Genomic DNA, 15,090 nt, shown 5'->3' on the forward strand with positions numbered 1-15,090 from the left:
AGTCCTTGTTTTGAATGGCTTCGGGCTTACAACACAAAACCAGTTGGCATTTTTTTCTCTCTTGTCCCATTTCCGAGTTACCCATTTCCGAAGTTCTTCATAAGAGTGGCAAGCTCACAGGGCACCTGGGTGGCTCAGTCGGTTAAGCGTCGACTTTTGGTTTTGGCTCAGGTCATGATCTCCCAGTTTCTTGAGTTCAAGCCCTGAATTGGGCTCTGTGCTGGCAGTGCAGAGCCTGCTTGGGATTCTCTCTCTTCCTCTCTCTGCCCCTCACCCACTCACACCATCTCTGTCTTTCTCAAAATAAATAAACTTAAAAAAAAGAAAAGAGTGGCAAGCTCTCTTTATAGTGACAGGCCATGTCGTAGGAGAGCCCAAAACTAAAGGAAAATCGATGATCTTGATCCTCTTTAAACTTTTTGGGGTGTTTTGCATTAATGTCGATTCTTAATATATTGTGTTAAAATATTACTTATCCTGATTGACAGGTTTTTTGGCAATCCTTAAATTTTGTGGCCAAGACGGGTGCCTGACTAGCCACACCCTAGTCCCAGCCCTACTCTGTCCTCCTGCTGATAATCGAGGAAACCCAGATTTTCCTCTTTAGGGTTTTCTTTTCTTTTTTTTTAACGTTTTCTTTAATTTTTTTAATGTTTATTTATTTTTCAGAAAGAGAGAGAGAGACAGAGCATGAGAGGGGGAGGGCAGAGAGGGAGGGAGACACAGAATCTGAAGCAGGATCCAGGCTCCGAACTGTCAACACAGAGCGTGACCTGGGGCTCGAACCCACAAACCGCGAGATCACGCCTTGAGCTAAAGTTGGATGCTTAACTGATTGAGCCACCCAGGAGCCCCCTGCCCCACCTTTAGGGTTTTCTGTAAGATAGCTAAGGCGCATGGTATCCAAAGAATTTTTTAATTAAAAAAATTTGTTTTAAGTTTATTTATTTTGAGAGAGAGAGAGAAAGCAGGAGTGGGGGAGGAGCAGAGAGCGAGGAGAGAGAGAGAATCCCAAGCAGGCCCTTCACTGTCAGTGAAGAGCCTGATGTGGGGCTCGAACTCACAAATCACGAGATCATGACCTGAGCCGAAGTCAGACAACCAACTCAGCCACCTAGCCACCCCAAAGAAATTTTTTTAATAATTAACTCAGTTATGGATTTATTTAGAATGGTAACGTATGGTTCATGGCAGTTAACTCTGTACCAGAAAGAAACCTAACTTGCACGAAAACCTCCTACATCTCTATAGTCTATTTATTGCTTATTCTTATTGAACAGTTTATATACCATATTTGCTTTATTTAAAAATATGGTTAATTATAAGGCACATCACTGGGTTAAAAAAAAACAACCTTGCAGATGCCTTCTGGGCATATTTAAAGTTTTTCAAATGGGTAAAATGCTTCTTAGAAACCGGGAAGATATTGGCACATGCTGAGCCCACCCTCCTCAGTACGGCTCTTGTGACCAATGTCCCCCACAGCACTTGACATAAGCCTGTGTTATTTTCCTCCTCAAGTTTTGTCATATTTGGCTTAGCAGTGACACTGTCCTCTGCCATTCCTTTGATGCCCGGAACCCTGTCCTGTTTTTCTTTGCAAAGAACACAGCGCACAAGTGTCTTTAGTAAACACTGATTAAATGAATGAATGAAAGATGCCTTCCTATCTCTGTAGATGGTACATATTTTCCCCCAGGCAAATCATCTGTAAGATATCCAAGGAGAAGTATCCAAAAAAAGTTGTTGGTTTTTTTTATTAAACTCCATTACATTCACGGTAGAAAATATAGCAAACGTGTATGTTAATTGTCTCAAACATGTATGTTAATTATCTCCGTTTTCCTTCTTATAAATAATATCTCCCTCCCATTCTCTTTTCTTCTAGGGATTCTTCAGGAGGAGCCAACAAAACAATGCCTCTTACTCCTGCCCAAGGCAGAGAAACTGTTTAATCGACAGAACCAACAGAAACCGTTGCCAACACTGCCGACTGCAGAAGTGTCTTGCCCTCGGGATGTCGAGAGATGGTAAGACATGCCTTCCAGGTTCTTACTTAAAGGTTTTCACGTGGGGGGCTTGGGTGGCTCCATTGGTTAAGCATCTGACCTCAGCTCAGGTTTTGGTCTTGTGGTTCATGAATTCAAGCTGTGCTGACAGTTCAGAGCCTGGAGCCTGCTTCAGATTCTGTGTCTCCCTCTCTCTTTGCCCCTCCCTTTCTGACATATTCTCCCCCCACCGCACCCCCTCTCTCTCAAAAATAAATAAACATTGGTAAAAAAAAAAAGTAAAGGCTTTCACATGGATGCTTTGCTGCAGTCTATTTAAGCCATTGGAAGGATTTTAGACAAAGGGAATTGGGGCTAAAAAGAAAAGAAAACGATGTGCTGGTAGAACTTCTAAAAACTTCGCATTGCCCATGAAATAGGAATACGGGAAAGACTTTGCTGGAGCTCATGGAGCAAGCTGTACTAATAAGGTTAGGTGAAAGCCACATTGGCCTAGGTTCAAAAGTTTGCATGTGCATGAGTGGTTCCTAGGATGTGAGATTTTTCAGAGCTAAAACGAGGGAACATGCCAGGCAAACCAGGACCATTTTGTCACTGGATGAGTCTGACTAGTACATGAGTTGCTTGGTGTGTGGAGATATTAAGCAGCAGAACCTACTTCCATAGGAAGCCCAGAAGCCCTACTATTATTGGCCATGGACTTTCTAAAGCATCATGAAAATTTCAAAAGCTATAGCATAAGTCCAAGCCTTAAAAGGACTGTGTAACTGGTGTCCTTCTCAGTATATGACCCAAATGGGTGAGCTGGGCCCCCCCACTGATTTTCTTAGATTAATTAAAGAAGACAAACACACACAAAGAATTTTATCTAGTGTTGCTTCCATTTTTAAGTACTCATCTAAACTAATTATCTCCCACCCTACCCCCACCCTCCCACCCCAGACACTGGCTACAGCACTCCTGTATCAGATTGTCAGCCACCCTGAGTCCTGAGGGCACTTCTGTCTTGTTCTCACTCTATCCTCAGGATTTGGTTAAAGGCAGGCACCTAAATGTTTGTTGAATGAACCATGGAATTCTCTTTTACCTAGAGCCTGAGACAGACAGTTCCCCTGGTACTTATTCTCTTTATGTGAATCATTGTAGATTCTCTACTCCTGGTCACATTCTTCTAATGAAGTTCAAGGTAGTGTGGACAAAAGGAAGGAAGGAAGGAAGGAAGGAAGGAAGGAAGGAAGGAAGAAAGGAGGGAGGGACAGAGAGATGGAGGGAGAGAGGGAGACTTCCAGATCTTAAAGAAATAGGGATAATTGGCATACACCATCTCTTGGTATATAGGGAGTTTTATGAGTTATTAAATTAAATGTGAGCCTTTTACTCATTTGGATAGAATCTGTTCTGCATAAGTCTTGATATCTAAACCTAAAAACTGCTTACTTCTTAGCTTGCATTCTCCAAATACTTATATCATAAAAGTTTACCTTTTTTTCTACTTCCCATCCCACCTAAACTTGTATTGCATAAAAGTATACCTATGAGGCAAATTGGATCCATAAAATAAAAAGAATTTGACCTTGAGCCCTTCAGTTTAGAGGTAGCTTCTAAAATGCAGAGATATGTTTCCAAGCTTTTCTATTAACTACCTGACTTTGTGTTTATTTGCTTTTCTAGACTTGCTAGCCATGTAAATATACTCCTAGGGTGTGCACTTTCACATAACTAAAGTGAAGAAAGTGGAAGGTGGGGATTTAGTAGTTTTAAGCACTTATTTAGTGCAATTCTACGGGAACTTTAGTTGGTGATTTTGTACTTTGTTTCTGCTATATAGAGGCAGCATATTAATTGACAGTATATGAAAAACTCCACTAATTGTGCAAAGAGATTGAGCCATTGGTTATTTTTCTTTGTTACTTCTTCCTACAATAAAAGAAAGTGTCTCTTTTGGAAGGGCAGATCTTTGGTCTGTGCTGGTGAACAGAATCATAGACAAGAGATGGGCTTATGGTCCAATGTCTACAAAATCTAGGAGATTGTTTGAATACCATGGCAAAAGAAAAAAAAGTGTGTTGGGAGGGAGGGTCATTTAATGGACAGAGCCACGATCTTTTCTCAAGGGGGAAGAAATGTAGTGTAGCATATAAACTTGCGAGTAAAAACAATACAGTGTCTGAAGATACTGGAAATTCAGGAAAATGATCCATCTTGGTTTTAGATCCAGAGACCATTCTGAGGATGCCAGGGACATCCTCCAAAATACCTCCTAACTGTGTCTTATGTAAAACTAATGACAAGAAGAAATGCTCCAGGGTAGGAGCGGTGGTTGGAAATGAGGATAAGAGGTTCCAACAGAAGGAAAAAAAAAAAAAGGATTCTTCCTAAGGGAGAACAATTCTTCCTGTTACGCAAGAGGAAGTTTCATCTGAACCTTGATTACAAAGAGTATTTCCTTTATACCAAATAAATTCTACTAATACCAGGGTAGCTGAACACGTTTTATCTCCTGTTGATATGTAATGTCTGGCCTGTGGTATTGATGGCTTAAAAATCCCTGAACTTATTGGTGATTACCTATTTGTAGTGAGGACCCAGCAATGAGAGCTGGGACTTCCCCTGCCATTAATTGATTATATTTACCTTCTACTGGTTGAGCAGGTATTTTCAAAGTGCTTTCACAGTAGTGCTAGTAGCCAAGTTCAGATGCCCTCATACCTAGCTTCTTTCCACATACACCTTGCCCACGTTCCTTCAGATACAAAGTGGCATCTTCATTTTGATAATCGCATTTGTTTTCTGTCAGGGATGCATGGCACCAAGAATGTTTATTTCACCTACGTGGCCACTGAAAAACCATGGATGGCTACTTGTAGATAGCTTGATATAACTTTTAAAATCCCTGGACTTTCATTCTGTCCTGAATTTCCACTTTGATCATGGTTTATTAGCCATGGCACATAGATGAGTGGACAAAAAAATTCAGCAGTAACAGATTTGTTCAAATTTAGTTTGGGCAGAGAATCAAAAATCAAATCCACTTGGAATATATACACGTGTGTTTATGTGTATAAAAAGGTGAAACCGGGACGCCTGAGTAGCTCAGTTGGTTAAGCGTCCGATTCTTGATTTCAGCTCAGGTCATGATCTCAGGGTCTTGAGTTCAAGCCCCGCGTTGGGCTCCTCACTGGGTGTGAAGACTACTTAAAAAAAAATTTAAAGGTGAAGACATGCATGTATTTATGTGTGAGAGCTGATAGCATGTATATGCCCATCACATATTCTCCACCATCATATTTACTTTTCTTTTTAACTGGAAGCTTCATAAATGTTAGTTGCAGGAATCTTTAGGATAAACTGTTTCCAATCGTACTACTACAAACAAACAAATAAAAACCAGAAAAATGTTTGGTGTCCGTAGGAAGATACTGAGCCCCAAAGAGAAAACATGATACTCACATTGCAATAATTGAATAGGCATCCTCCTAATGACATGTAAGTAGCTACCTTACGAGGACAGATTTCACAAATTAGGTTTCTATTTATCCAGAACAGCATTGTCCGATATCCAGAATGGTAGCCACATGTCACTATTTAAATTTAAATTAATTAGAATTAAATACAACTTAAAATTCACTTCTTCAGTCACACTAGCTGTATTTCAAGCGGTCAATAGCCCCATATGCCTGTGGCTACCATTTTGGAAAGCATAGATGACATTCGATCATCACAGGAAGTTCTATTGGAAAAGGAGAGGGATGTGAGAGAATATTTTGAAATTAGGAATAAGGTTGGGTAGATTGAATCTGATCTTTTCTACAAAGCTTGGAGCACTATAAAAAAAAAAGGCACATCCTTGAAACTGAAAAAAGTTAAATTAAGACCAGTTTACTTGGTAAGCAACAAGATATGAGCATGGTGAACTTGACAGCCAGAAAATTGTGAGATACGATAATTTCCAAAATGACTACAGAAAGTCACAGATGATAGTTCTAGAATTGGGCTCTCTTGAAACCAACAGCATATATCTGGTTGTCGTGTGTTGGTAAGCAGAAGTCTTCAAAGAAGCAATGACTTTGTTTTACAGTTACTCCAAAAACTTCCATTCCACTGAGAATGCCACAATCCAAATAAAAACGAAAAGATCCCCGATACTTTGCATAAAATCGTTCTTTGCTAGTATGAGATCAGAGTGAGTGATAAGAGCATATCATGAGTAAATACCACCATCACTGAATATTTATAAGGCACTTGCAATGTATACAGAATCGTGCAAGTTTCTTTGAGAGCTAGCAGTTTCACAAGAGGCTGCCTCTATACTCAAGTGAAAATCATTAACAGAATGATTCAAGTCTGAGAGGGGCAAACACTTAAAACATGTGCCATTCTGATTAATGGGTAGTGGTAAGAAGAATGCTAATCCTTGAAAATAGAACAGTAATACAGCCTTTGTTAAAAATACCCCTATGAATACAACAAATGTTTTTACAGATAGTGACAAAGGGATTCTCTACATGTCAGGAAGGTTGGGTAGATTTATTTGTTCCATGTACCGTAACTGTTTTCCCCAAATATGTCATTACTTTTATGATAGGAAAGGGGCACAAAACCACTAGGACATCACTGTTTCTGACATGAATGGAAAAATCTATTCTAAAATAATATTAGAGTAATTGCCAGCAAAGTTCTTTATTTAGAATGAAGTCTGTTAGTTCCAAAATGTAGTGGAGCTTTAGGTCGTCTCTGAAAATATTTCAGTTTGCTCAGTGACCTGATAAGTCAATACCTTGGAAAAGGCATCACTATTCACCATTGGGTTTTCAGATGTTTACCAGGACAGAGGTCTTGACAGCCTACTGATTTGACATTGTTTGCTTGGATTATGAGATCTATGGTCAACAGCATATTTCTGGACCTAAAATTATTAAATGTAGAGTCTTAACTGGGTTCCCACATTCATCAGCTGCCAGCTACAGGTCAGTCTGTGCCTCTGCTGAGGGTAGATGGCCTTCTCTGGAAAGACCTTATCGTCTAGCAAGCTAGTGCAGGCACATCCTTTTTGTGGTGAGAGATTCAGTCACCTAAGAACTTTTGAAGCTTCTGTTTGTGTCACATATGTCAGTATCTCATTGGCCCAAAGCAGGTCACATTGATGAGGTTTTTGGGGGGTGACAGTGGGGCCCATGGGGTCCAGAGCCGACAACCAAGAAAGAATTCTTGAAGATGTCTTTTGGTGCAAAAGTGATTTTATTGAAGCATGGGGACAGGACCCGTGGGCAGGAAGAGCTGCCAAGGAACCAGGAGAGACTGGTTATATACTGTGGGGTTGGGGGAGGTAAAGTCCAGGGGAAGTTTCCAGAGAGATTTTCGTATGCTAAAGACTCACAGGGTACTGGAGGCTGAGCTGTTGTCAAGCTAAAGTTGTTTTCCCTCTAGCAAAGCATTAACATGAAGACAGTAAGGAGTTAGTTCCTGGAGAAACATTTTACTCTGCCTGCCTCAAGTATTTATCAATGCGCTGCAGGCCATAAGGAAATGGAGTTCTATCTGCCATTTCCTTCAGCCTTTATTTCCCACAATCACTCTGGAGGGGTGATGGAGACTTTTAGGTCCTCCAGGACTATGATCTCTATCATTTTTCCCCCCTTTCCTTTGTTCTTGGGCAGCCAGGAGTGCCTGAGGAATATCACACATATCCCACCTGGGGGTAGGGGTGGGGGGGGGGGGGTGTCACCTGTCAGCTTGCCTTAAGCTCCCTCATCAACGTGCCCCTGAGGCAAGTGGTGAGGCAGGGTGCCTGCCTGGAATGAAAGGGCATTGCATATTTACACCCGGAAGGGCATAGAAATAGGTAAGAGGAATCAGGGTCATTAATGAAATCAATCTACCACAAGTATATTTCACCTAACTATAGAGTGCATGGAAATCTAAAGCAAGGTTTAAATGGAAAGGGTTTTAAAAGGAGGCACTGCATTTATGTCTCCATGATAGAAGAGCCTCCTCTTCTCAGTCTTTGCTCTCTAATAGATTTTAAGCAAACAAATGCAAAAGCTCTTCTACTAAAGTAACTCAGAAAGTAATCTACTTCCACCAAAATCTTATAATCTACCAATAGATAGAAATTTTGTATCATCCTCAGGAGTTCTGTAACAAATTGCTGTTCTGAACCTACCTGAATGCAAAAGACAGGTTAGCTAATAAAGAAGAATGTCGCATTCATATCTTGCTGGGGGTGGGGTGGGGGGTGGGGAGTCCTTCCTGAATCAAAAGTTATCATGATTTATTTTTTTCTGATATGAAAAGTTTTTTCCCCAGAGAATTTATATTTATTTATTTATAAATTTATTTATTTAAAAATTATTATATTACATAATATATATAATATTTGTAAAGTTATAATATAAAGGTACAAAGGAATGCTTTCCCTAAAATTTACTTTAGGATTTGCCCCATGGACAAACTGGAAATATCACCGCAATTAATAAGCAAATCCATGCGTCTGAGAAACAGAACCTAATAAAGATAGTATCTCTACCAACAAAGTTAAACACAATGATCTAAATGATTCGAGACGCTATTAAAATGACAGTAAAGGTAGAAAGGGGAGTTTGGTCTGAATTAAACAGATGAATTGTCTTCATTCAGAAAACTTACTGGATAAATCACCCCTTTGTTTTTCTATTTAGGCAGCGTCAGAATGCCTGCCTGAACATTTTTTTTTTTTTTTTTTTTTTTACTGAGGATTAAGGAAAAACAGGAAGTTTGGGCTGCTACAAATCCAGTCCTCATATCCACAATCCAGCAGGCAGGAAAGAAGAAAACAGTGAGCCCCAACACTGAGAAGTATATGCAGCATTTCTATTTACCTCCTCTTATCCAGAACTTAATCTCATAGCTGCACCTGGCAATGAGGGAGGCTGGGAAATGTGGTCTCCATTCTGAGCAGCCGATGCTCAGATAAAATTTGATAACTCTGTAGCCAACAGAAGGAGAAGACGAGCACTGATGGAACATGGCCAGCGGGGAGGGGGGTGGCTCTTCCACAGTAGGAATCTCTTCGGTGGGCCCTCTGTGCTGGAGAGTCCGTAAGCACTTCACCATGTAGTTATTTTCAGAAATCATTCTCACGAACCCGACTAACTGAATCCAGGAACTGGACCTGTTCCTACCCTCCACTTCCTTCTTTCTACATTCCCTGGGCTTCCAAATACCAACAGGTGATGAGAACACTGTCACGAAAGAAAAGAAAATAGAAACTCAGAGAGGAGCCTCCAAGTTTGCCGTAGTCCCCACCGTTAACATGAACTGCAGGACATAGTGTTTGATGATGCAGACAGGGTGGCCTCTCACTTAAAATAGTCACAGCCTAAACTGGGAGTTGACAGTTTGTGAGGGAAAATGTCAATATCCGTAACAAATCAGGAGGTCAAACTCTACCAGTTAAGAAACAATGAATTCAGATCAGAGCATCCTCAGAATACTCTGTGACCTCTTAGAGACTTTTCCTCCTTTTTCCTCACGTTGGCTAAGGATTTTGCCAGAAGAGAAGGGCAATATAAAACTTGGGGCTGGTAGAACAAGAAAGGAGGGGTAGCTGTGGGCTTCCTTGCTGAGTATTGGACTTAACAAGATTGCTGTTTTCCAAATATTCTTTGAATTGGATCCCAAAAGCCAGCTGAAAACAAATACTTAAAATTGCGTTTATCACCCTGCCCCACAGCGTTGGTCTTACCCAACATGCTGTGTAGAAAATAGTGAGGGGGTGCCTGGGTGGCTCAGTCCGTTAAGCGTCCAACTTCGGCTCAGGTCATGATCTCTCAGTTCGTGAGTTCGAGCCCCTCATCGGGCTCTGTGCCGACAGCTCGGAGCCTGGAGCCTGCTTCGGATTCTGTGTCTCCCTCTCTCTCTGTTCCTCCCCCGCTTGTGTTTCCCTCTCTCTCTTTGTCTCTCACTCAAAAATAAATAAATAAACATTTATAATAAAAAGGTGAGGCATGTCCAGAGATCTAAAAAAATGAAAATGGTGAAATAATAGGGCCCTAACCAACAATCTAGGAACCCTAATGCTTAGTAGGGGAGGCTAAATATTGAATGTTGGTTGACATTTTAACAGCAGGTACCATTTGTAGTTTTTGGTTTGTGGATTTTTTCCCCCCACGCGTAAGAAAGAACCAGGAAATATGCCTTCTAACTTCATGGCCATCAGAAATAAACTTAAGTCCTGGCATTCCTTCCTAGCTCACGGTTAGCTCTCGCTCTGCTCATACACCAGCACAACACCCCTGGACATAGCCTTTCACCAAATGTGGGGTGCGAACGCATGGAGCCTTCCGCTATGGTGCTGGGATTCTGTGCGCTGGATGCTGAGGGGACAACCGTCCGTGACCCCTCGGATGGATCGGGAATGATAACCCCAAGTGCCCTCTTCTGCTTGTCTCTCCAACGCAGCTGTGAAGTTCGGGAGGATGTCCAAGAAGCAGAGGGACAGCCTGTACGCCGAGGTGCAGAAGCACCAACAGCGGCTGCAGGAGCAGCGGCAGCAGCAGAGCGGGGAGGCGGAAGCCCTCGCCAGGGTCTACAGCGGCAGCATCAGCAACGGCCTGGGCAACCTGAGCAACGAGGCCGGCGGTGCCTACGCCAACGGACACGTCATCGACCTGCCCAAGTCCGAGGGCTATTACAGCGTGGATTCCGGCCAGCCGTCCCCTGATCAGTCAGGACTTGACATGACTGGAATCAAACAGATAAAGCAAGAACCTATCTATGACCTCACCTCCGTACCCAACTTGTTTACCTATAGCTCTTTCAACAACGGGCAGCTAGCACCCGGGATAACGATGACTGAAATCGGTAAGTGGCGGTCTCCTCCCCCACCTTGCTGTTGGCAATCGCGCTTTGAAGCTGCCATGGTCTTGTTTAGGCCGGGCATTTTCTCAGGTGTAGAGTCAATGACTTGCATTCGTGGCTTCTAAAGAAAAAAAATGTTAATAATAAGACTGTCTGATTTAAAAAGTGCGTTATAATAAATGGCACTGTTCTCCAGCCCCATAAAAGTTTATGTCAAGCAAAGGAGGAGAGAAGAAATTGAAAACGGAAAGACGCTCTCCGTAAAGAACAGAACCTATCTGTTGAATTTGGGCTCAATTTGGCATAAACACGGGAATTTCAGCAAGAATTCTGAGTGATACTATTTAAAATAAAATAGCGAAGGGATGTAGAACCGGTATGTGATAACTGAATGAGCAGGGCTCTGGTTCTTGCTCTAAGATAACTTGGGACAAACCGTAAGCAAATGGGACCTCGGTTTGCTTCTTTTCAAAGGCAGAGGGGTAGACCAGAAAGATGGCTAAGCCTCTTGTAAATCTGAATTCATGAATTCTACATGGGAATAGAGTCTGAATCACTGGCAGTGAAAAGAGGGTAGTCTGGAGTGTCACGGAACATACGAGCAACAAATGAGTTACAGCAAACAGGGCTAGTCACAGGCACGATGGCATGCTTGCTTCAGCAACCTGACCCTCCTTTGGTCGCCGTGAGCTTTGATCCCTTAAGGCGTGGTCCTCAAGAGTGCCCTGTCCCTAGGGATGCGCTCTCCCGACCTGTTACAACTTTGTTTTACCCTGTTAAGCTCAGGAGTCTATTAAATGTTTAACCAGTTGAGCTCATCATCAACTAACTGCCATAAAAATATTGATGGTTTAACACATGAGCCTCCTGGGTACCGAGGCTGCATGTCTCTATCAGGCTTCATTGTGGTATTTGGGGGCTGGGGGGTGGGGAGCAAGCTCGGTCTCAGGAACCTTGGAGCAACCTCCCCCTCTCATCCTGACCTCATCCTGGCCGAGCAGAGTCCTTAAGACCCAGGCCACCTGAGTTCAAATGCTGACTCTGGCTTCTTTCAGCTGGGATGAGTTGCTGGATCCCGGCTTCCTCCTGTTTAAAAAAGAGAAAAGTGTTAGTTCCTAGATCACACGGTTGTAAGTAAGAATTAAATGAGTTCATACTCGCAAAGCAGAGGGATGTTGGACACTCGGCAAGTGTTCAATTGCTCTTAGCTGTTATTATTTGGATGCCAGTCACCTTCTCTGTCTAAACTGTGAGTAGGAGCCCGGAGCCTACGAGTGTTTTAAATAAAGTTGACGTGAACACATAATGAAGCACATGCCATATGTATCCTGGCTACTTCTGCCATCTGGGTGAGGAAGAAGTGATGTTACACAGTTATACAACCTGAAACGTTATTTCTCTCGTTCAGCAATTTAGCACGTGACCGTGACTGAAGAGGTGATTGACAAAGCCCCTGTAAAGACATTCACAACTGAGAGACACAGAAAACAGAACATCCGCTATTGCAACAAAAGTTCATTATTCATTATTATTGCTCCCTTTAACCTTGTTTTTTAACGATGTCACAGGCACTTCACATACATTCAATTTTTACCAACACCTTATAAGTAAAAGTAGGATTCCCATTTTACAGATGTGGACTCAGAGGCTTAGAGATGTCTCATGACCTTCCCAGGGTCCTTCGGGTCCACCAGGACAGTCTGATTCCAGAGTCCTTTTGCTTATCTATTACCCTGTTACCCGATCTGGGTTTAATATCCACGAACTGCACTGTCAACCAATAGGGACAGTCTTTTAAGGTGGGCTCACTCAATTTCCAAGAGACATGTTAAAAAGAAAAAGAAATAGGTTTCATTTTTTCCTTAATATCTAAGTGTCTGAGTCTGCTACTGATTTTGAACATCTGTATAAAACATAATGAGGCAAAAACTCGTCATCGTTGGGCAGTCTTCTGCCCCGTACGAAGACTTAGAAAGTCTTCCAAGAATTCAGAAACCAGTTTCTTTGTGATTTAGAATCAGTTGGAAGTATTAGGGAAAGAGAACTATAGCCAAAGCCATCAAGTCTGGGTACCCTTCTCCAAGTAACACTTCCTCTCTGGCCCTCAGTCTATTTATTTATGAACTGATGCATTTGGACTGACTACATGGTTTCAAAACGCCTCCAGATTTTCTACAAACTTCGATGCTCAGAAAAAAGCTAGCATAGATTTTCCCTAAGTAGTTCTCGATACCACTAGTCTTTAGAGTTCTCTGGATATGCTGTAAAGTTTGGAGGTTTCTTCCATCAGACTGTCAGGCATGGAATTAGATTGTCGTGGCTGGTCTCAAATTTAGCAGGCTCCTAAGCCAAAGTGTTGACTTGGTTCTCATTTCGTTAACACAACAACGCCATCTAGTGGACACAAACTCCTGCCATGGGTATCAAAAGTAGGTAACTTTGACGAGCGGCAGTAATGGGATACACTGTTCTTTCCTGCACCATCCAGAAAACTGCCACTCATTTCACGAAAACATTAAGTCCGCAACAGCATCGCTGGGCAGAAAGGCATCAGTAGTGTGGGGTGGTGGTATGATTCTAGAGCTGAATTTTGCCTGAGTTCAAAACCGGGTGTGCCCTTTCCCATGAGCAAGTTACCTAATAGCCTCTTTGAGTCTCAGTTGTAAACCTGGAACAATAGTAGTCCCACCAGTGTGTGTTGATGAAGTGAGTTAATATTCCTAAGTTCTTAGGACAGTACCAATCAAGCATTCGCCTTATTATAATAGAAATGGTATTGCAATTTTATTCATCTCACGATAACTAATAACATTACCAGCTGTTACAGACAATATAATTACCTTTTATTGAGCACCTACGTTGTGCTGAGCAACGTCCTATATTTAATTTTCATAACAATTGTATTATGCCTATTATGGAAGTATGTTTATGTCCATTTTACAGATGGAAAAAAAGGCTCAGAAGTTACAAAACTTTAAAAAAAAAAAAAAGCATAATAAACATATGAGCTCAGGTCTGAGTAACATCAAAAGCGATTCTTTGGACCATCATATTATATGTCCTCCCACCAGACAAAGGGAGCCCCTCGCAAGTTAGTTGGCATTCCCATAGCAAAACATGCTTGGTGTTTGTTGCCTGCCTGTTGCTCTTCTAGGTGCTACAAAGGAGCTCTCAAGAGTGGGAAAGCTGACCTTCTGACCTGACTTGATTTTTTTTAATGTTGATTTTCATTTTGAGAGAGACACAGAGAGACCCTCGAGTGGGGGAGGGGCAGAGAGAGAGAGGGAGACACAGAATCTAAAGCAGGCTCCGGGCTCTGAGCTGTCAGCACAGAGCCTAATGAGAGGCTCGAACCCGTGAACTGTAAGATCATGACCCGAGCTGAAGTCAGACGCTTAACCGACTGAGCCACTCAGATTCCCCTGACCTGACTTGATTAATGAGCATCTATACTAATCTAGCTGGTGACAAGCTGTCACAGAACAAACCCTATGCAGACAAAAGAGACAATCTGATTTTAGCCACATTTTTGACTGGGTGAATTGAAGGCTGTAAGGGCGCTACAGGATTTCTGAACATCGTGCCTGGCTGTTAGAAGCCCTGGTCTGCTTCCTCTGGTTTCTGAAGGAACAGTGAACTGTGTACAAGCAGGACACTATTCTGATATTGAATTATCATAAAAACAGCTGTAAAACCGGTTTTCGGACTAGTTCATGTAGAATATGGCCTTACAGCTTGGAATTGTTTAATAAAAATACATGTTTATGAACCATCAAACAGGGGTGCCTGGGTGGCTCAGTTGGTTAAGCATCCGACTCTTGATTTGGGCTCAGGTCGAGTTCTCACATTTGGTGAGATTGAGCCCCACGTCGGGATCTAGACTGATGGTGTAGAGCCTGCTTGGGATTCTCTCTCTCCCTCTCTCTCTTTCCCTCCCCCCCCCCCACTCTCTCTCTCAAAATAAATGAATAAATATTTTATAAAAAGCATCAAACGAGTGTGTAAGCAAAAGCATGCAGATCCCAAAAAGTAAGCTTAAGGAATATCATCAGAGTCAGGAATATTCCCCAGAAAATCCAAACTTGTCTTTCTAAAAATGTACCAAAGAAACTACAGACTTCTTAGGTTAAGGACCTAAGACTCAATGTAAGGAGAGAAGTGTAGAAAATGCATGTTAGCCATTTTGAACCTCGTAGCAATGCCTTCAAGTGGGTAGTGACGAAATCATTCCATTGTGCAGATG

At 42.1% G+C, this 15,090-nt stretch overlaps 1 protein-coding gene across 2 annotated transcripts in view; it reads left to right on the forward strand.

Annotated features, from left to right (window-relative positions):
• The window catches only part of RORB (RAR related orphan receptor B), a 199,584-nt gene that overhangs the window by 139,017 nt on the left and 45,477 nt on the right, over positions 1–15,090 (forward strand). For both annotated transcript variants that reach the window (XM_045470256.1, XM_045470255.1), the window contains exons 3-4: positions 1,889–2,030; positions 10,449–10,850. In XM_045470256.1, coding sequence (XP_045326212.1) covers positions 1,889–2,030; positions 10,449–10,850 — 544 coding nt within the window. The remainder of the gene's footprint in view (positions 1–1,888; positions 2,031–10,448; positions 10,851–15,090) is intronic.

This window comes from Leopardus geoffroyi, chromosome D4, assembly GCF_018350155.1.
Source record: "Leopardus geoffroyi isolate Oge1 chromosome D4, O.geoffroyi_Oge1_pat1.0, whole genome shotgun sequence".
Classification (NCBI taxonomy): domain Eukaryota; kingdom Metazoa; phylum Chordata; class Mammalia; order Carnivora; family Felidae; genus Leopardus; species Leopardus geoffroyi.